Raw genomic sequence first — 23660 nt, 5'->3', positions numbered from 1 at the left:
ATATCAAAAGGTAATAAGACAGTTGGTGCCTTCATGGAATTTAAAATCAGGGAAGGAGAGACTAAGGGATGAATTATAAATGTCAAGATTACTGTAAATGTAAATAAGTTTTGGTTTCTCATGATTCTGTAAGATTAATCTGGAAAATGTTATTTGCTATGAATACATTACCTTGAAATGTGTCTTATAAAAATAAATCCATATAGTTTGAATTTTGAATAATATGACAGCTGTGAAACTTGATTATTTTAAAGAAAGTGATGAGATTGTTTCTTAACTGGAGACTTAAATTATGTATTAAGCAATTCCATTATATTTGGGACTAAGGTCCTTAATATATTGAGTTAAAAAAATCAGCTTTATTGAGGTGCAACTTACCTATAATAAAAACTAGTTTTAAGTGTATGGTTAATGTGCCTTGATAAATGTATATAGTTTTGTAATCACCACAGACAAGATGTAGAATAGGTCTATCACCCTGAAATGTTACCTGGTACCTTTTTCATTCACTCCCTGCTCTCCCCCTCTACCCCAAAACCCCTGAACTTTCAGTTACTGTAGTTTGTTTTTTTGTAGCATTTATAAATGGAACCATACAGCGCATAGCTTTTTGTGTCTGGTTTCTTTCACTTAGCGTATTGCTTTTGAGATTCATTATGTTATTGGGTGTATTAGTAGTCTTTTCCTGTTCATTACTGAATAGTACTCTGTTGTCTGGATATAACAGTGTATCTGTTCACCAGTTGAAGACATTTAGGTTGTTTCCAGATTGGTCTATTGAGAATAAAGCTGAATAAAGCTGCTGTGGACATGTGAGTACAAATTTTTGTGTGGACATGTTTTCATTTCCGGTTACGCTAAGAGTCCAACACACTGTTTTCTGAAATGGCAGTACAGTTTTGAGTTCTCACTAGCAAGATATAAAATTTTCATTTGCTCTGCATCTTCACCAACACTTTGGTATGTCAATGTTTTTACTTTTAGCCACATACACTGTAAGTTTGGTTATTAGTTTTCTGTTGGCTGTGTAACAAATTCCCATAAACATAGTAGTTTAAAACAGCAATCATTTATTATTTCATAGTTCCGTAAATCAGAAGCTCACCACTGCGTGACTGGGTTCTCTTCAGAGCATCACAAGACTGAAATCAAGGTGCCAACCAGACCAAGTTCTCTTCCAGGGGTTCTGGGGAAGTGTGCTTTCCAAGCTGTTCACGTTATTGGCGGAATTCAGCTCTTTGCCCTTGTGAGATTGAGCACTCTGTTTCCTTGCTCCTGTTCACTAGAGGTCACTCTCATCCCTGTCAGGCTGCCTGCATTCAATGCCATGTGGCCCTTCCACTTCCCTTGTGTTGAATTCCTCTCCCGCTTTGACTTTTTCATTTTCACCTTCTTAAACCACACAAGGAAAACTGCTTTTAAAGGGCTCTTACGGGTCAGGGCCACCTGGATAAATCTTATCCAGAGGTGGTTGATTTGGGACCTTAATTACATGTGCAAAATCCTTCTGCAGCAGTAACTAGATTAGTGTTCGATTTGGTAATTGGGAGAAAATGTATGTATACAAGGGATTCAGAATTTCAAAGGGCTAAGAATTCTGTTCACCACATAATCATTTATTCCACATCTTCAGTAATACTTCGTATGTCCATTTTAAAATTATAGACATATTTATTATGCTAGATGCCTGTATAGTAATATCTCACTTTGGTTTTAACTTGCCTTTTTCTAATGTCTAGTGATATTAAACGTCTTTTCATGTGTTTATTTGATGTTAATCATATCTTTTGTTGTGAAATATCTGTTCAAATCTTTGTGTCCTTTTTTTTTTTTTTTTGAGACGGAGTCTCGCTCTGTCGCCCAGGCTGGAGTGCAGTGGCCGGATCTCAGCTCACTGCAAGCTCCGCCTCCCGGGTTTACGCCAGTCTCCTGCCTCAGCCTCCCGAGTAGCTGGGACTACAGGCGCCCACCACCTCGCCCGGCTAGTTTTTTGTATTTTTTAGTAGAGGCGGGGTTTCACCGTGTTAGTCAGGATGGTCTCGATCTCCTGACCTCATGATCCGCCCGTCTCGGCCTCCCAAAGTGCTGGGATTACAGGCTTGAGCCACCGCACCCGGCCGTCCTTTTTTTTTTAATTGCATATTGCTATTTAGTTGTTGTAGCATCATTTGTTGCAAAGATTTTTTTCCCCCATTTAATTACCTGGAAACCTTTCTTGAAAATTGTGTGTGTGTGTTTACTTTATTCTGTCCAATTGATCTTTGTCTGTTCTTACACCAGTACCACTCTTTTGATGACTAGCTTTATAACTTTTTTTTTTCCCCCTGAGACGAGTTTGCTCTGCCGTCCAGGCTGGAGTGCGGTGGCACGATTTCGGCCCACTGCAACCTCTGCTTCCAAGGTTCAAGTGATTCTCCTGCCTCAGCCTCCTGAGTAGCTGGGATTGCAGGTGCCTGCCGCCATGCCCAGCTAATTTTTTTTATTTTCAGTAGAGACAACGTTTCACCATGTTGGCCAGGCTGGTTTCAAACTCCTGACCTCAAGTGATCCACCCACCTCCGCCTCCCAGAGTGCTGGGATTACAGGTGAGAGCCACTGCACCCAGCCCTTTATAACTCTTTAAGTCAGATATTGTAAGTCCTTCACCATTGTTCTTCTTTTTCATTCAGATCCCTTGGCTCTTAGGTTCTTTGCATCTCCATATGGATTTTAGAATTAGTTTATTGATTTCTGTAAAATATTCTGCTGGGATTTTTATTGGGATTGTCTTCTATATGCAGATCATTATGGGAAGAATTGCCATCTTAACAACGTTGAGCCTTCTCATCTATTAATAAATATAGCTGGATTTTCTTAGATCTTTCTCAGCTATGTCTTATAGTCTTCTCCCTGCACATCTCTTATTAACTATTTCTAAGTATTTTGTATTTTTGATGATTTTATAAATGGAAGTGTATTCTGAATTTCGTTTTCCATTTGTTTCCAGAATATGAAATATATTTAACTTTTGTATATTGACCTTTTATCTTGCCGTCTTGCTTAATTCATTTATTAGCTTTGATAGCTTTTTAGTAATTTGCTTAGGATTTACGTACATACACAATTATGTCATCTGCAACTAAAGGCAGTTTATTCCTTTTCAGTCTGCATACCTTTTGTTTCTTTTGTCTTGCCTTCTGTATTTGTGCAGATGTCTTTATCTTGTTCTAATCTTAGGGAGAATCTTATTACATATAACACTTTTTGAAGAATTTTTGTAGATAACCTTTTATAGATTGAGAAATATTCCTAGTTTGCTGAGTTACTCTTGTTTTATCAAAAATGGGCGTTGGAATTTGTCAGATGGTTTTATTGTATCTGTTTGGTTGACCGTGTGGTTTTTTCTTTCTTCTCTGTTAATGTTGTGAATCACATTAGTTTTGAGTATTAAACCAACCTTCCATTGCTGGAATAATCCTTGGTTGGTCATGATGTTTATTTTTCGATTCAATTTGCTAAGATATTCTGAAGGATTTTTACATTATTGGTCATAGAGAAACATTAGATATAGTTTTCTTTTTTTTGTTGTTGTGTTTTGAGACGGAGTCTCGCACTGTTGCCTAGGCTGGAGTGTGGTGGCATGATCTCAGCTCACTGCAACTTCCACCTCCCAGGTTCAAGCGATTCTTCTGCCTCAGCGTCCTGAGTAACTGGGATTGTACAGATGCCTACCATCATGCTCAGCTAATTTTTGTATTCTTAGTAGAGATGGGTTTCACCATGTTGGCCAGGCTGGTCTTGAACTCCTGACCTTAAGTGATACTCCTGCCTCGGCCCCCCCAAGTGTTAGGATTATAGGCGTGAGCCACCATGCCCGGCCATAGTTTTCTTTTTTTGTGATATTGTCTGATTTTGGCATCACAGTAATGCTGGCTTCATAAAATGAGTTCAGGACAGTACCCTTACTTTCTGCTTTCTGAAAGAATTTGTGTAGGATTGGTATGTTTTTGGACTTCATCTTTCTGATGAATTGGCTCTTTTTAGCATTATGAAATGTATAATTCTCAAAATGTTTGCTTTTAAATCTGCTTTCTTGCTATTTCTTATGTTTCTTATTTTCTTTTTGTTTCTTTGTACCTATTTGTCTGCCTTTTTTTGGATTATTTTTTCTGATTATATTAGTCAGGGTTCTCCAGAGAAATAAGCAGTAGGAGATACATATGTCTAGAAAGAGATTTATTGTATATTGCCTCACATGATTATGGAGGCTAAGAAGTTCTGCTCCTGCTGTCTGTAAGCTGGAGACCCAGGAAAGCTGGTGCTGTAGCTTGAAGTCCTGAGAGCTAAAGAACTGATAGTGTAAATTCTAGTCTGAGTCTGAAGGCCTGAGAACCAGGAGCATTGAGAGAAGGAAAAGCTTGACTTTGCAGCTCAGGCAGTGAGGCAGAGAACTAATTCAATCTTCTGCCTTTTTGTTCTATTCAGGTGCTGGACAGATAGGATATTATCCAATCAGTTTTACTTAGTTCACCAGTTCAGATGCTAATCTCTTCCACAAACACCCTAGCAGACTCTCACTCAGAAATAATGTTTAGCTGGATAGCTGAGCATCCCTTGACCCAGTTAGGTTGACACAAAATTAACCATCACAATGATACCATTTTATTTTGTCTCCTTTTTTTTAAAGCTGTTCTAGAGTTTACAATATACATCTTTAATATACCATGCTCTACTTCAAATAATGGTACAGTGTTTCTTTTACAGTGTAAAATCCTGACAACAGCATGCATTCGTTTTTTCCCTGCCCTTTTGTGCTGTTGTCATATGTTCACTTTATATACCCCACAATACATTATTTTTGCTTTTAAATAGTCATATTTTAAAGACATTTAAAAATGAGAAAAATGTCTTTTATAATTACCATTTACCATTTCTGATATTCTTCATTTCTTTGTCTAGATCCAGCTTTCCATCTGATACCATTTTTCTTCTGCCTGAAGAATTTTCTTTTGACTTTTTTTTTGTAGTGAATATATGTTGGAGCCTAATCTTTCCTTTCAGTTTTTGTTATCTGGAAAAAGCATTTGCCATAATGTTTGAAAGATGTTTTTGCTGGATATAAAAACTGATAGTTTTTTTTTTTTTTTTTTAACACTTTAAACAGATTCCATTGTTTCCTGTCCTTGGTGTCTCTAAGAAGAAATATGCTGTAGTAATTTTGTTATATGTATGTAGTTAATCTTTTTTCCTCTCTGATTATATTTAGGATTTTCTGTGTCACAGCAATTTATTATGTGTATGTGTGTTTTTTGTTTTATGTTTCTTCTACTTAGAGTTCATTGAACTTCTTGGATTTGGGGATTTAAAGTTTTCATCAAATTTGGAAGATTTGGAGCCATTATTTCTTTAAACAGCAAGTAAAACATTTTATTGACATGAAATTCACATAACAAAATCATTTTAAAAGTAAACAGTTCAGTGACATTTATTTATTTATTTACTTACTTACTGACAAAGTCTTGCTTGGTTGCCCAGGCTGGAATGCAGTGGTGTGCTCGTGGCTCACTGCACCCTTGACCTCCCGGCTCAAGCAGTTGTCCCATATCACCCTCCTGAGTAGCTGAGACTACAGGCATATGCCAACATGCCTGGCTCATATTTTTGTTTTTGTTTTTGAGGTGGAGTCTCGCTTTGTTGCCCAAGCTGGAGTGCAGTGGTACGATCTCTGTTCACTGCAGCTTCCACCTCCCCGGTTCAAGCGATTCTCCTGCCCCAGCCTCTCGAGTAGCTGGGATTACAGGCACCCGCCACCATGCCCAGCTAATTTTTGTATTTTTAGTAGAGATGAGGTTTCACCATGTTGACCAGGCTGGTCTTGAACTCCTGACCTCAAGTGATCTGCCCACCTCAGCCTCCCAATGTGATGGGATTACAGACGTGAGCCACCACGCCCAGCCTTTTTTGTATTTTTTGTAGAGATGGTGTTTTGCCATGTTGCTCAGGCTGGCATTTAGTACATTTATAATGTAGTACAACCACCACCTCTATGTTGTTTGAAAATATTTTCATCACCCTAAAAGGAAACCCCATAGCCAAAAAGTAATTGTTCACCATTCCTCCTCCCCCAGCAACTGGCACCCACCAGTCTCTACATTCTGTTTCTGTGTATTTTCTTTATCAGTATATTTCATATAAATGGAATCATAAAATACGTGGCCTTTTGTTTTTGGCTTTTACTTACCATGATTTTGAGGTTCATCCATTTTGTAGCATCCTATTATGTTTTATATTGGGTGTCATACATTGTGAATTTTATGCTGTTGTGCTAGATTTTGTTTTATTCCTTTAAAGAATGTAAGAGTTTGTTTTGTCATCTGCTTAAGTTACTAAGACCCAAATTTGATCTGAGACTTGTTTTCTATCTTTCTTAAGGTAAGTTTGGAACAGCCTTTAATTCATGGCCAATGTAGTCGTTCTGAGGACTGGACCCAATTCCCTGTGTATTTAGAAGTTTCTCCATTTTGGCTTATGGGATCATGAACTATTCCTAGCTCTGCGCAAACTCCCAAAAGTTACTCAACCTGCTACTAGTTCTTTTCCTGGACTTGGGAAGTTTCCTCTCAGACTTAAGCAGAGACTGGAGGAGACTTTTATGCAGATCTCCAAAGGTCTCTCATGCGTCTCCCTTTTCTAAAGTACTCTTCCTCATAAGTCTAACCTCCTTGGCCTTGCAAACTTCATGTATCTCTGACTTCTCAATTCGGCAATGTCTTGGGACTGTGTTTCTGTTCCCCATTCCTGTGCTGCAACCTGGAAACTTTCTCCAGATAGTAAGCTGGGACTCACAGATAATGCCTGATGAATGTTGTTTGATAAAATTTTTCTGATTTAGTAGTTTTTTAAACACTGGTCGAGTGGTTCGTGTAGCTTTTCTCCTTCATAGGCAGATGTTACTGAATTTTTAAATCAGTATAGTGTAAGGAAAGTCTATCTTGAACTTAAGGCAAGTGGGTTTATTTAAGGACCTCATCATCGAGTGATCTTGTCAGTAACTTGGTCATGTGAGATGATGCTTGAATTCTTCAAGCTTTCTTATATAAACTTAAAACATGTTAGCTTTAGAACTTTTTTCATATTTAGATGTAATTTTATGGTTTTTTTTCCCCCCAGTTGAGTGGTTCTCTTAGAAGTAAATGTCAGTACCTTATTGGGTGTTTCTCTCACAGTATCTATCATTATTTTAGTATTTCCCAATCCTAGACTGGAGCTATCGGCTAGAAATTCACTGAAGAATTAATTTACCTTCAGAAATGCTGTTTTTTCCAGTTAAGTCTGATATAATAATTTACAAACGGATGTGTATTTTTTGTTTAAATGTAATTATGCATTAGATTCAGGGATCAATAAACTAGAGCCCACACGCCAAACCTGAATGAAACAATTACTGATAAATGTAATACTCCCAGCTAGTAGCTTAAGAAGCTGACCATGAGGGGATGGGGAGAGGAATATAAAGGGGAATCTCCAAAACTCCTGTTTTTTTACTAGTGACTAAGCATGAGGAAGACTGAACATGGAACAAAATTATATTGACCATATTGACAAAATTATCTTTATATTGCCATGTTTTGCTTTGGTTTCCCTTTTTAAATGGAAGGTAAACTATGAAGACATTCTTGCTGTAAAAGTTCAAACAATACAGACTATAGAGTAAAAAGTGGGGAATGTAGGGTAGAGATGGTGGTGCTGCTTGGGAGAGTGACTACAGAGATACGAGTTGTCTTAATTAAAGGATTTTACTTAGCTTTCTAAAAAGTGTTAGTTTTTATTGTGAAGGCAGTGGGAACTATTGAATTTTAGCAGGGATGTGATGTGGTCAGTTTGGGACAGATTGTGGTTGCAATAGTGTTTTGGATATATGGATTCCAAGTTTAGGAGCACAACGAGTTATTCCTTGTTAATGGGAAAGTCCTTAGGAGCCCTGGCCTGGTTGGTTCTTAGGTCTTGTGGGCGTTGTCTAGTTGGGAGTGATACAGATAAATAGGTGAGATAGATGGTATCGTTTACAAAGAATTGATAACACTCTAAAGGTTAGTGGGCTGGAGAAAAAAGGACCTAGTTTTAAAATCCTGCTTGAAACTACCACATAACTACTTTTTACCTACTTATAAAACAGTAATGATACTTATTTAAAAAAAAAAACCTCACAGTGACAGTGCAAAATTTAGTAAATAAAATACTGGTATGCTCTTGAGAGTCTTGCAAGAAACGTACTTAACTTTAAGGTAGTGTGGAATAAGGAAAACAAAAAAAGCATACAAAAAATTAAGACAAACAAGAATATGTAAGGCAGTGAAGATAAGAATCATGGTAAGAATATTAAGATCAATTAAGTAATGTGCAAAATAAGCAGAAATCCATCTCTATTCATTAATATCAAGCTTTATTAATGTTTGCTTCCTTTTATCCTCACTTTAACATACATTTGATATTTAAAGTGACCTAATATTACCAGTTATGGAAAATTGCAATTATCTGCTATAACTTGCAAGAAAAAGAGTAGCTATTGGTACCATGTCAGTTAATTGAATGCTGTAACTTACTGATTAGACTTTAAGTTTACATAGGATTAAAGGTATGTTGAGGAGTTTAAAAGCCAGCCATACTAAAAAAAAAAATTTAGGTTTTCAATAGCTTCTGAAGATATATATTTAAATATACCAATGTTAATTGTACACTTGAATTAATAGCAACTGTATACTTATTGCTATTTAATTGCTAGGCAGGGTCAAGGTTAGATAAATAGAATATAGGATGCTTGGTATTCAATTTGCCACTGAACTTTAAAAATTTAACTTATGTTACTTTAAATTCTATAGACGATTTTAAAGATCTTAATGATTCTACTTCTGAGTCTGTTACACTACTTCGGATTTTTACTGTTTTAGATTTAGAACTACTTTTGATTCCACTGCTGATCAAATGGTGTGATCTTCCAGCAGATATTTGACCTCCCTGGGCCCAGTTCTCAGAGTTGTTAAATGTAGGTATTGACCCAGGTCCCTAGTTTTTCTTTCTTTCTTTTTTTTTTTTTTTTTTGAGACGGAGTCTCGCTCTGTCGCCCAGGCTGGAGTGCAGTGGCCGGATCTCAGCTCACTGCAAGCTCCGCCTCCCAGGTTTACGCCATTCTCCTGCCTCAGCTTCCTGAGCAGCTGGGACTACAGGCGCCCGCCACCTCACCCGACTAATTTTTTATTTTTATTTTTAGTAGAGACTGGGTTTCACCGTGTTAACCAGGATGGTCTCGATCTCCTGACCTCGTGATCCGCCCGTCTCGGCCTCCCAAAGTGCTGGGATTACAGGCGTGAGCCACCGCGCCCGGCCTTCTGTTTTTCTAGAACACTTTTTTCCTTAAATATATTTAATGTAAAATCCTGGTATAGAAAACGGATAGGTTTACTTTTTTTATATATATAAATTAGGTTCAGATAAATTATGTTAAGTTAGGGTCTATTCATGAAATAAGACTTTGTATGAAAAGAAAAATTTGAAATGGTTTTCAAGTGGCTGACTGTCAAGTTAGACTCACCTTTCCATTAATATTTTTCTTATTTTAGTTGCTCAGCATATAGAAAATTACGTTTCAATACAGGGAAAAATGGTAACAGATTTCTGTTTTTTTCTTTTTAACAGCTCATTTTGTAGTCTCAGGAAACTCTTCAGTTACAGTTGGCAAGGGGATCTTTGTTCTAAGCTCTACCGCAAAATCAATTCACCTAGCAAGACAAGTTGGAGCATTGACAGTCCCTAATGTGTTAAAATTTGGCATATAACATATTTAGGGTGTAGAAAATATTTAAAATATATTGCAATCAAATATTTGCATAAATCCTAAGTGACAGAGCCATAAATCAGAACAGTTTGATTCAAGAACTCTTTCTACAGTATTATTTGTTTTCTTACTTATTTTTTAAAAATATAAATGTAATTTATAGATGTGGTCATATTATTAGTTTATGGCTTATTTCCCTATGTTTTTTGGCTTAAAATATTTGGGTTTAATATTTTAAAGAAATTTGTGCCTATTTTATGACTAATTATTTCTTTTTTCTCCCGCCCCCCCCCCCCCAGGGAAATGAGGCAAGTTATCCTTTGGAAATGTGCTCACACTGTAAGTCATATTCTTGTTTTCAAGAGTTACTTTTATTCACTCATCTCTGTCTCTGCGCGTTTGTGTGTGTGTGTATCATATACCTCTGTAATGTATATTTACTTACCTTTGTAGCAACGTTAGCCCTTAACTATTTAAAATGGATAGTGAATTTGACACACAGTCTTTTTATGTTACCAAAGTAGGAATATTTTTAAATAGACTTGTTTGTTACCAATATCTACACTGTGCTATAGTTATAAATAAACCCCAAAATCTCGGTGTCTTAAACTAACATAAGTTTTTCAAGTGAAGGTTCAAAGCAAATTTGTAGGATCTCTTCTCTTTGATGACTCAGTGATCCAGGCTCCCTTGTCTTGGAATGCCACCATCTCTAATGCATGTTCCCAAGATCAGTGAGGAAGAGGGAAATCCAAGGACCTGTAGGCCGTGCTTTTGTCTGCCTTGGCCCAGAGGTGATTTATATCAGTTGTGCTCATATTTCATATTTATAGGCCAGAGCTAGTTATGCAGCACCACCAAACTGCCCGTTTGGGGCTGAAAAGTACAGTTTTCCGTATTTTATGGAAGGAGAGACAGACAAGGCACATAGCATTCATTAAGTCCTTTTTTTTAATTTTTTGAACAAATAGAATCACTAAGTTTTTTGTTTTTTACATTTTAGGGAGGGGTGGGGGTGATTCTTTCTCTGACTGAAGAGCAAACTTTCAGAATAAAAGTCTGTTGTGTAAAGCCTTTTTCTGATGTTTAAAATGTCTTATTTTTAAATTTGAAAAAGGTCTTTAATGTATACCTTTGATAGAAGTTTAATATTTGAAAGATTGGATGTTAATTTAGAATTAATTTGCTTGTATTAATATTCCAGTAAGCCTTTTTTGTTTTTTTGTTTTTTTTTTTAAAAGACAGGTTAGACCAGTGGTCTGGTCACTTACCATATCCAATTTGATTATAGCCGGTTAATGGGATGTTGTATCAAGGGCATGTTCGTTTTGCCGTTCCTTTAAAAAGTACAGAATTGTCCCTCTATGGTTTTCTATTACAATATAAATTTATTTTATTTGGTTACTGTTAGCTCTTAGGGTTAAGAATTAAGTCTAAGAAACCACTAATTGATGTATAAAACAACATTTATTCTTACAGTGTGTTTTATTTATATTTTAGTATTTACTAATATAAAATAAGGACTTAGTAATTCTTAAGTCCTTGTTTATACTGTTCATATACATTGTAGTTTTATTTATTTAGCCTCATCTCCTCTTTCCCCACCCACTTTCCCCTCCATCTTCGAATCCTAATTTCTTTATATCCTCTGAGCAACTTCATTCCCTTAATTTGGTTGTCTTCTATACTCTTCCATTGTAGTATGTTTGTTGATGTGGAAACCAGAGTTTTATGTTATATTACCAAAGATATTCAATAGTATTTAAACTTTCTGGGATTTTAGAAACTAAAACTCACAAGTATGTATCTCAGATTCCTTTGCAGTCAGAGTTCTTAATGTTACTTTATTTCTGCCACAGATATACTCGTGAGATATGGAAGGTAGAAGTGAATTAGAATTTGTCATTTTCCTATTTTTATTGTTTCTGCTGGTAGGATTCTGGTTGTGATTTGGATTTATGTGATATGTGCAATGCTCTGGAGCCAGAAGCTTTCAAATTTACTATGCAGCTTTCTTACGGACAGGGAATACAGGTTGAGTATTCCTTATCCAAAAATCTTGAGACCATAAATGTTTTGGGTTTTGAATTTTGGGGGTTTTGGAAAACAGGTGTACCTCTTTTTTTTTTTTTTTAACTTTTATTTTAGGTTCATGGGTATGTGCAGGTTTGTTATATGGATAAACTGTGTGTCATGGGGATTTGGTATACAGATTATTTTGCCACCAGGTACTAAGCATAGTAGCTGATAGGTCATTTTTTGATCTTCTCCCTCCTCCCACCCTCCACTGTCAAGTAGGCCTTGATGTCTGTTGTTCCCATCTTTGTGTCCACCTGTTCTCGTTGCTTAGATCCCACTTACAAGTGAGAACATGCAGTATTTGGTTTTCTGTTCGTGTGTTTACTTAGGATAATGGGTTCCAGCTGCATCCGTGTTGCTGCAAAAGACACGATCTTGTGTCTTTATGGCTGCGTAGTATACCATGTTGTATATGTACCTCATTTTCTTTATCCAGTCTGCTCTTCGTGGGCATTTAGGTTTATTCCATGTCTTTGCTATTGTGAATAATAAATTGTGAATAATGTAAATATATGTGTCCATGTGTCTTTATGGTAGAATTATTTATATTCATTTGGATATATACCCACTAATGGGATTGCTGGGTCAGATGGTAATTGTTTTAAGTTCTTTGAGAAATAGCTGCACTGCTTCCCACAAAGCCTGAACTAATTTACATTCTCACTAGTAGTGTATAAGCATTCCCTTTTGTCTGCATCCTCGCTGGCATCTGTTACTTTTTGACGTTTTAGTTTTAATAGCCATTCTGACTGGTGTAAGACAGTATCTAATTGTGGTTTTGATTTGCATTTCTCTAATGATCAGTGATGTTGAGAATTTTTTTCATATGATTGTTGGCCACATGTATGCCTTATTTTGAAAAGTGTCTGTTCGTGTCCTTTGCCCACTTTTTAATGGGGTTCTTTGTTTTTTTGCTTTTAGGTTTAAGTTCCTTAGAGATTCTGGATATTAGACCTTTGACAGATACGTAGTTAGCAGATGTTTTCTCCCATTCTGTAGGTCGTCTGGTTTACTCTGTTGATAGTTTCTTTGGCAGAAGCTCTTTAGTTTAATTAGGTCCAATTTGTCAGTTTTTGTCTTTGTTGCAATTGCTTTTGGTGACTTTGTCATGAAATCTTTGCCAGATCCTTTATCTAGAACAGTATTTTCTAGCTTATCTTCCAGGGTTTTTAATAGTTTTTCAGGTTTTACATTTAAGTCTTTTATCTATCTTGAGTTGATTTTTGTATATGGCATAAGGAAGGCAGTTTCAATCTTCTGCATATGGTTAGTCAGTTATCCCAGTTATCCCAGCACCACTTATTGAATTAGGGAGTCCCTTTCACTTGTTTTTGTCAACTTTGTTGTAGGTGTGCAACATTATTTCTGGACTCTTTATTCTGTTCCATTGGTCTGTGTATCTGTTTTTGTACCAGTACCATGCTGTTTTAGTTACTGTAGCCTTTGTAGTATAGCTTGAAATCAGGTAGTGTGATGTCTCCAGCTTTATTCTTTTTGCTTAGGATTGCCTTCGCTATTTTGGTTCCATATGGATTTTAAAATAGTTTTTTCTAATTCTGTGAAGAATGTCATTGGTAGTTAAATAGAAATAGCATTGAATTTGTAAATTGCTTTGGGTAGTATGCAGGTGTATCTCGTTTTATTATGCTTTGATTTATTGTACTTTGCAGATAATTGTGTTTGTTACAAATTGAAGGTTTGTGGTAACACTATGCCAAGTAAGTCTGTCTCTGCCATTTTCCCAGCAGCATGTTTTCACTTCCTGTCTGTGTCACATTTTGGTAATTTTTGCAGTATTTCATACTTTTTCATTATTATATCTGTATGGTGGTCTGTGGTTAGTGATCTTTGATGTTACTATTGTAATCATTTTGGGGCAGCATGAACAGTGTCCATGTAAGATGGTGAACTTAGTCCAGTTGTCTGTGTTCTGACGGCTGCACTGACTGGCCATTCCCACAACTCTGTCCTTTTCCTCAGGCCTCCCTGTTCCTGAAGACAGCAGTATTGAAATTGGACTAGTTAATAACCCTACACTGCCCTCTAATTGTTCAAGTGAGAAAGAATTAGATATGTTTAATTTTAAATCAGAAGTTAGAAATGATTAAGCATATTGAGGAAGGTGTGTCGAAAGCCCAGATAGGCCAAAAGCTAGGCCTCTTGTGCCACACAATTAGCCAAGATATGGATGCAAAGAAAAAGTTCTTAAAGGAAATTAATAGTGCTAACTCCAGTGAACAAACGAATGATAAGAAAAGGAAACAGCCTTATTGCTGATACAGGTACAGTTTTATGGTCTGGATAGAAGGTCACACCAGCCACAACATTCCCTTAAGCCAAAGCCTAGTGCAGAGCAAAGCCCTAACTCTCCAATTCTGTGAAGGCTGAGAGAGATGAGGAAGCTGCCGGAGGAAAGTTTGAAGCTAGCGGAGGTTGATTCTTCAAGTATAAGGAGATAAGCCATCTCCATAACTTGCAAGTTCAAGCGGCAAGTGCTGATGCAGAAGCTGCAGGAAGTCATCTAGAAGATGAAGGTGGCACTGACTCTCCTCTTGGGGACAGTGCAGCTGGTGACTTTAAGTTACAGCCCAGTGCACAGTTACTCTGTAAATCATAGGACCTTAAGAATTATGCTAAATCTCCTCTGCCTGTGCTCTATAAATGGAACAACAAAGCCTAAATGGCAGCACAACTGTTTACAGCATGGTTTACTGAATATTTTAAGCCCACTGTTGACACTTACCTCTCAGAAAAAAAGATTTCTTTCAAAGTAATCCTGCTCATTGACAATGCAGCGAGTCATCCAAGAGGTCTGATGGAAATGTATATAGAGAGTAACATTTTCATGCCTGCTAACACGACATCCATTTTGTAACCCGTGGAGTAAAGAATAATTTTGACTTTCAAGTCTTACTACTTAAGAAATGCATTTTGTAAGGCTGTAGCTGTCTTTGATAGTCATTCCTCTGATGGATCTGGGCAAAGTAAATTAAAAACATTCTGGAAAGGGCCAGACACAGTGGCTCACACCTGGAATCCCAGCACTTTGGGAGGCCAAGATGGGAGGATCACCTGAGGTCAGGTGTTTGAGACCAGCCTGGCCAACACAGTGAAACCCTGTCTCTACCAAAAATATGAAAATTCGCCAGGCATGCTGGCATATGCCTATAATCCCAGCTACTCAGGTGGCTGAGGCACGAGAATGGCTTGAACTCCTGAGGCAGAGGTTGCAGTGAACAGAGATCACACCACTGCACTCCAGCCTGGATGACAGAGCGAGACCCTGTCTCCAAAAAAATAAAAACGTGGAAAGGATTCACTATTATAGATTTGCCATTAAGAACATTCTTGATTCATGAGAAGTCAAAATATCAGTATAAACAAGAGTTTGAAAGAAGCTGATTCCAGTCCTCATGGATGATTTTGAGGGGTTCAGGGCTTTCATGGAGGAAATAACTGCAGATGTCATAGAAGGAGCAGAAGAACTAGAATTAGAAGTGGAGCCTGAAAATGTGGCTGATCTGCTGCCATCTCATGATAGAACTTGAACTGATAGATGAGGAGTTGCTTTTTATGGGTGAGTGAAGAAAGTGGTTTCTTGATATGGAATCTACTGGTGAAGATGCTGTGAACATTGTTGAAATGACAACAAAGGATTTAGAATATTCCATAAACTTGGCTGATAAAGCAGCAGCAGGGTTTGAAAAGACTGACTCCAATTTTGAAAGAAGCTCTACTGTGGGTAAAATGCTGTCAAACAGCATTGTATGTTACAGGGAAATCTTTTATGAAAGGAATTGTCAAATGATGTGACAAAACTTTATTGCTGTCTTATTTTAAGAAATTGTCACAGCCACCCCGATCAGTCCGTGGCCATCAGCATTGAAGCGAGACCTACCAACAGCAAAACGATTATAACTCACTGAAAGCTCAGATGATCCTTAGCATTTTTTAGCAATAAAGTATTATTGTTATTATTATTATTATTATTTGGAGACGGAGTCTCGCTCTGTCGCCCAGGCTGGAGGGCAATAGTGCGATCTCGGCTCACTGCAAGCTCCACCTCGCGGGTTCATGCCATTCTCCTGCCTCAGCCTCCCGAGTAGCTGGGACCACAGGCGCCCGCCACCACACCCAGCTAATGTTTTTGTATTTTTAGTAGAGACGGGCTTTCACCATGTTAACCAGGATGGTCTCGATCTCCTGACCTCGTGATCTGCCCATCTTGGCTTCCCAAAGTGCTGGGATTAGAGGTATGAGCCACCATGCACGGCTGCAGTAGAGTATTTTTAAATTAAGGTGTATATGTTGTTTTTTAGGCATAATGTTATTGCACACTTTGTAGACAACAGTAATATGTAAACATAACTTTTATATGCACTGGAAAAGAAAAAAATTCATGTAGTTCACTTTATTCACTTTATTGTGGTGGTCTGGACGCAAACTTAAAGTGTCTCTGAGGTATGCCTGTATTTGCATTATATATACTGACTGAGCATCCCAAATCTAAAAATTTGAAATCCAAAATGCTCCAAAAAGCATTTATTTTGCATGCCATGTCAACACTCAAAAAGTTTCATATTTCAGAATATTTCGGATTTCAGATATTTAGATTTGGGATGGTCAAACCATGTTTTTTGATGGCCTCGTTCTGTAGTGTCGTTTTGTGAATTGTTCCTAAAAATTCAACCCAGACTCATTTTTTAGCCTCCTAACAATTTTTAGCATTGTAAAACAACCTTTGCTTCAACTACATAGAGTTAGATTTTGTTGTCTGTTGAACCCATGAAAAATATAATTCCAGGAATGCTGTAGGCTATACACTCTCAAAGTAATGGAAATCTGGATTGGTTATCTGACTTAGTTGGATTTGGAGATAATAATGATCCCATTATCATGAACAAATTGGAACATTAACTTATTTTATGGTTGCATAAAATAAAGTGCTTATTGAAGGCAGAACTTTGGTAGACCAAATTGCTATTGTAAAATATTTGGAGAATGAGGAGTATAAGGAGTGTGAATTGGCTGGTTACTTTTGGCTGTATTGGAGAACTTAAAGAAAATTACTTACTTAGAAGTTCTTGATTGAAGGACCAGTTAAGATGACCAGGGAGCTTAAAAATAATAAGATCTTTTGTGTGAAAGGACAATGGTTGGGAAAGAGGAGATTTTAAGAGTTGGAATAGAGGCCAATAGATTAAGATAACATGAGGTTCTAGAACTCCCACAACCATTCTGTGCCTTCCTTGCAAGCAGACATAACCTCTTCAACCCCTGTTTCATGAGGCTGGTCTTGCCTTGCTTGAGGAGACCTCTTACGTTGAGATGAGATGTCACTCTGTTTTGTATTAAGACCACTTTCCCATTGCTCATTATGTTTCAGCAATCTCCTTTTTTTCCCCAAAAAACACACGTCAATTTCTTTCATTCCTATTACCACCTTCGCTTGTTTATGAGTTTGGGTAGAGTGGTCTTTGGTCGGCTCTTTATTTGACTTTGTTCTCCTTCAACTGTCAGGTATTAATAGTACCCTGATTTGTTTTTGTTGGGGCTTTTTTGTTGTGTCTTACAGACTTGGATAGAGGGAGTTTAAAACTCGACAGAGGGAGGCAAAGTCGGCCTCTGTTGCCCAGGCTGGAGTGCCATGGCATAACCATGGTTCAGTGCAGCCTGGCTCACTGGGGCTCAAGCGATTCTCCTACCTCAGTTCTGGAGTAGCTGGGACCACAGGCATGTACCACCACTCCTGGCTAAGCTTTTAAAAAATTTTTTTGTAGAGTCCGAATTTTACGATGTTGCCCAGGCTTGTCTCAAACTTCTGGGCTCAAGCAATCCATGCACCTCAGCCTCCCAAAGTATTGGGATTGCAGGCATGAGCTACTACACTTGGCCTTTATTTATTTTTTAATAGCAGTTAACATAAACTCAAATTACTTGTTTATTAATTTATCTATTTTGTAACTTCCACAGTTTTTTAAACTAAAAAAAAAAATGGTGGTATCTATGACCAGTTATCCATAATCTTTGCATCCCAATCACTACTGACATTTTATTTTGCTATTGCCTCCCAGACTTTTTTTTTAAATGATTTTTTAAAAATTAAAAACAATTTTTTTTTTTAGAGTCTTGCTCTGTCACCTAGGCTGGAGGGCAGTGGTATGATCTCGATTCACTGCAGCCTCCACCTCTTGGGTTCAAGCGATTCTTGTGTCTCAGCCTCCCAAGAAACTGGGATTACAGGTGAGTGCCATCACACCTGGCTAATTTTTGTATTTTTAGTAGAAATAGGTTTTCACCATGTTGGTCAGGCTGGTCTCAAACTCCTGGCCTCAAACAGTCCACCTGCCTTGGCCTCCCAAAGTGCTGGGATTACAGGCATGAGCCACTGTGCCCGGCCTTTTTATGAATTTTTAATGTAATTAGGATCATATGAAGGCATGTATGTTTCTATTTTAAAACATGAAATAAAATGTTATATCTAGAATAGTGTTAGAATGGACCAAAACTAGACCTAATTACTACCCTCTAGACCAGGAATATTGGTCAATTGCTGCCTACCAGCAGTTTTTATTACTAAAACAGAAAAATAGCCATGCCCATTTTTCTGTTTTCTGTGCTGCAGTGGCAGAGTTGAGTAATTGCTCAGAGACCATATGGTAAACAAAGCCTGAAAGATTTACCATCTGGCCTATTAGAAAAAAACTTATTGAACCCTCTTTTAGACTATAGTGGCCTTCTGGACTTGAGAATTATTATTTGAGTCACTACTGCACCGCTAACTTATCTCCAGAATATGGTCAAGACAGAGTCACAGACTGGTGCTTTGGGTGTTATGTAGATTTATAGTACTTGTCTCTGGTAAAGTCAGTGTGTCAGATTTTTTGTTGTTGTTGTTGGTGGTGAGACAGTTTTGCTCTTGTTGCCCAGACTGGAGTGCAATGGTGCAGTCTCGGCTCACTGCCACCTCCACCTCCTGGGTTCAAGCAGTTCTCTCTCAGCCTCCCAAGTAGCTGGGATCGCAGGCACCCACCACCACGCCAGGCTAATTTTTGTATTTTTAGTAGAGATGAGGTTTCACCATGTTGGCCAGGCTTGTCTCGAACTCCTGATCCCAGGCGAGCCACCTGCCTCGGCCTCCTAAAATGCTGGCATTGCAGGTGTGAGCCATTGCTCTCTGCGATGAGTCTGTTTTATAGTTTCTCTAGAATGGAAGGAGTTCCACTCAAAATTGAGCTGCTGCTTACCGTTTAGTTTGAGCGTGTGACATGAATTATTCCTCCACTTAACTTGACAGTGGAAAGAAAGAGGTGCAGAGGTCTGTAATTAGCTAGGCTTTAGGCTGCAGTAGAGTTGGGATTGGTTGTTGCTAGCATAAACTCCAATGGGGATGAGGTACTAGGACATTAATTTTTTATTTCTCAGTCAAGGAACAGAGGTCTTGAGGGAACCATAGTTCCCAGATTCTTTTCTGCTCATTCTTTAAATCTGGGACTGAGGGCCAGAGAAAAATGTCCTAGGGCAAAAAGCAGATGGATATTCCTTACGTATATCTGGGGTGGCAAAAGTCGCGGCTTTTTCTTTGTGTGGTAAGCTGCCGGGGTCCAGCCCTAGCGTGGCCAAGGTACCCAAAGGGGAGAGGCAAGGCGGCGAGAGACAATAAAGACACCAGACACAACATATAAGAGGACACAGACAAGACTGCAGCCCCGTAAGGGGCTGACAGCCCCGAATGATTTTTACTATAGGCTTATATAGTATTTTATAGAACAATTGTCAATCAGTAGAGCATCAGGTGATTACATAATTATATATAGAACAATTGTCAATCAGCAGAGCATCAGGTGATTACATAATTATATATAGATTATCAGGATATTCTCAGAAGTTCATCAAGAACAGTTCTCTTCATGGATGGTCAGTTTGTTCTTCTTTCCTTGGTTACCCTTTTGAGGAATCCTGATTTTCTTTCTATGGAACTAGATAGGCAAGCTTAATGGTTAACATAACAAAGTCTTATTTCAGACTTGGTGGCTCTTGCGGTTACAGGTGCTAAACAGGACTATTGAAGTAAACCTGTGTGACCTTGAGGAAAAGGTTGCAGGGACAATTACAGCAGCACAATTGTTTATAAGCTTTGAACTGACGCAGCAGTTTCTTAAAGTGTATAGAGTGCAAAGTTATATTTTAACATTGATTGTATAACTATGTACAACAATTTTTCTTTCTTTTGTTTAGGGCATCAAGTTTAACATCTTGTCTTCTTTTTGTATCCCACAAACTCAAATCTTTTCATGGAATTAACCTTTTATTTATTTACACCATTCTTTCACTATATATATAATCTCCTGAATATGAAATAAGATGGGAACTTTACCATGACAAATTGTGCATATAATTTCTGCCTTTAGGGAGATATCATATTTCCCTTTCTCTTATGTGTTCCCATCACATACCCCACTGGCCATTAACCCATATGAAGGGACAGGCCCAGGGCCAAATTTTCTGAGGGTAATGTGGTGAGATTTCTCTTCTATCTTTCCAGCTCATGGGTATTGCCTCGTTTTCCAGGATCTGGAGTGGGGGTGGGCAGTACTATTACCGAATGAGTAACACTCCCCAGACCTCACCGTGAATCCCTCCAATAGTTGTCTGCATATATATGATCAACCAAATGCAAAGCAAAATAGCATAGATTATTTCAGGGATACAGGAGAGTCCCCCAGTGCCACCTGCTGCACAGGCCTTGGAAGTGGCCTTGCCAACATCCAGAGGGCTCTGAGCCTTGCTCAGGAGCAGCCTTATGCAATCAGGGTCCGGGCCGTCCTCTCTCCTGCATGGCCTGCGCCAGTAAGCATTTGAAATAGATTTCATACACTGTTAAAGCTGTCCTTTTCAGTTAATCCTCAGAACTTAGTAGTAAGTCTTCTTTATCACTTTAATCCACACTTTGATTAAACTGTTGAGCCTTGTCACTAAAGAGCTATACTTGTCATTGTTCACAGCCAGCTGTGAATCTGCCTAAATTATTTTGTCTGTTATATAGTTATTTTTTCTTGTTTGATTCACTAGAATCTTGTATGCTTTTTTATCATATTTTACTTATGATTTGGATCAATTTCCTCAAATGAGCTTGTCCACATTAAAACTGCCACTTTCTTTGTTCACCCACACATTGTAGTAATTTTTTTTTTTTGCTTTTTTTTCCAAAACCTCTTTACTGTTGGAAGAGCTTAGTTTTATTTAGTTTTTTTCTGTGAATAGTACTGTCATTTTATAAGATTGTTTAAATCAGTCCTTGACACACTTCACTATTTATACTTCCCTATTTAGGTTAATTCCTGTCGTGCCTTCTCATCCCTTCCATACCTAGCTCAAGCCAGTGTTCTCTGTTTGGCCTTGTTTAATTGCCCCAGGCCCAGTGTCCTCTCAGCTTTTCTTCTTTCAGTGTAAAGTTGTGCTGCTTTTTAAAAAAGTTAACAGGACTCTAAATTACATGCTGTAACATACTGTATTCTTTCATGTGCCACACAGATAAGTAAGCACCTACCAAGTACTTACAGATTAGCCACTGGGAAAAAGGGAAATACATAGATTATTACAGTATGAGTAAACTGTTATGAGAAATAAAAACACAGGTTCCAAGGAGGAAAAATTACCTTTAGTTAAGGAAATTAAGAAAAGCTTCGTGGAAGGGGTGACATTTGAAAGCCGTGTACGATTAGAATGTGGATTCATTCTTTGACTGTGTAGTTATTTCTTTCAGTCTCTTTATATGTTATCTACATCATCAACATTCTACCCAAACTTGCCTGCATTACCTGGTTTTAATAAATGATTTTGCTCCTAATGCTTGAGAAAACTAGGAACTAAGAAAACTTGGGGATGATTAAGTGTTGGCCTCATTCCCCCCTCACCTCTGCCTGTCACAAGAGAAACTTGCCTGATCTCACATTTAATCTTAACCTCTTTTCCTTTAGTATCAGGCCTTCCCGTTTTCATGGTTAGCCTTTGCTAACCATGTGCTTTTGATCTTGTGCCATCTCATCTCTAGGATCTTACTTTGTTAAATTTATCTTTATTTTTCCATATGTCTTCAGCTTCTTCCTCTCTTCAGTTTATAAACACAGTCAACTTCTCTTTGATTTTGATCCTGCATGTACCTTGAAGTTTCTCTCTGTTCTTTCCTGTATTTGAACCTCTTGAAGAAGAGCCTACACAATTACCTTTTATTTCCTTATTTCTGCTAAATTCTTGGTCTACTGCAGTCTGGCTTTCGGCTGCTATAACTCCACTGACACTGCTCTCAAGGTCATCTTCATTTTATCAACACATTGTCTAATTGCTACATCTGGATTGATGTTAAAAATCTACAAAATCATTTGTGACCTTTGGGGAAATTTGAACACTGATTATTTGATACCAAATAATTAATTTTTAGGTGTGATAATGTTATGATGTGTTAAAAGAGTTTTTATCTTTTAGAGATAATACTGTTTAGGCTGGGTGCGGTGGCTCATGGTTATAATCACAGCACTTTGGGAGGCCAAGGTGGGTGGATCACCTGAGGTTAGAAGTTTGAGACTAGCCTGACCAACATGGTGAAACCTACTAAAAATATAAAAAATCAGCTGGGCATGGTGGTGCATGCGTGTAAACCCAGCTACTTGGGAGACTGAGGCAGGAGAATCGCTTGAACCCGGGAGGCGGAGGTGGCAGTGAGCTGAGATTGCGCCATTGCACTGCAGCCTGGGCAACAAGAGTGAAACTCAGTCTCAAAAAAATATATATATATACTGATTAGTTACAAGGAAATGGTATGTCTGCGATTTGCTCTAAAATAACTAGGGTGGGATATAGATAAAATATTTCTTATGTTTAGTGGTTGAAACTGGATAATGAGCATATAGAATTCATTATACTCTTTTTTCAACCTATGTGTGTGTTTGAAATTTCTGTTGTTGAAAAGTGGGGGCTTTTTAAATAAATGGAAAAGGGAAGAAGGAAGTAACCAGTAATAAAGTCAACAAGAAATAATTATTTAATTACAATTCAGAATGGCATGCAGATTGTGAGCTTTAATAAGAATAAGTGACTACTTAAGCTAATTTTCCCCAGTAAAAGAATTGGGACTTTGACAGTAGAAGCATAATGCCTGGCATAAAGCAGATGCTGAGTAAATATTGGTTGACTGAATCAGCTAGCAAGAGCTCAGAGCTGGATTACATAGACAACTCGGATAATTTTAAAGCCTGTATACCTTTGGGAAAACCTGGTAGTTACTAGTCACCCCGTTTGTTTTCATACGTAATAACAACCCATAATGGTATGGTGCTTACCATGTCCCAGGAACTATTCTAAGCACCTTACATACATTAATTCTTTTAATCCTCATATTAGCTTCAGGAGAGGGGCACAGTTACTTTCCCCATTGTACAGATGAGAAAATAGAAGCAAAGAGACTTTAAATAACTGGCTTAAGTCACACAGCAGGTGAAGTAACAAAGCCATGATTTGATCTTAGGCCATTGTGCTTCATAGTCAATATTTTTTTTTTTTTTTTTGAGACGGAGTCTCGCTCTATGGCCCAGGCTGGAGTGCAGTGGCCGGATCTCAGCTCACTGCAAGCTCCGCCTTCCGGGTTTACGCCATTCTCCTGCCTCAGCCTCCCGAGTAGCTGGGACTACAGGCTCCCGCCACCTTGCCCGGCTAGTTTTTTGTATTTTTTAGTAGAGACGGGGTTTCACGGTGTTAGCCAGGATGGTCTCGA

The 23660-nt window shown here is 38.0% G+C and overlaps 1 protein-coding gene across 2 annotated transcripts in view; it reads left to right on the top strand.

Moving 5' to 3' along the window:
* The window catches only part of PPP3R1 (protein phosphatase 3 regulatory subunit B, alpha), a 75669-nt gene that overhangs the window by 27049 nt on the left and 24960 nt on the right, over positions 1-23660 (top strand). For both annotated transcript variants that reach the window (XM_033239276.1, XM_033239277.1), the window contains exon 2: positions 10111-10150. In XM_033239276.1, coding sequence (XP_033095167.1) covers positions 10111-10150 — 40 coding nt within the window. The remainder of the gene's footprint in view (positions 1-10110; positions 10151-23660) is intronic.

This window comes from Trachypithecus francoisi, unplaced genomic scaffold (genome assembly GCF_009764315.1).
Source record: "Trachypithecus francoisi isolate TF-2019V2 unplaced genomic scaffold, Tfra_2.0 Lachesis_group17, whole genome shotgun sequence".
Taxonomy (NCBI): Eukaryota; Metazoa; Chordata; class Mammalia; order Primates; family Cercopithecidae; genus Trachypithecus; species Trachypithecus francoisi.
Note: the sequence above shows the minus strand (reverse complement) of the source record. Positions and strands in the feature narration are given on the sequence as shown.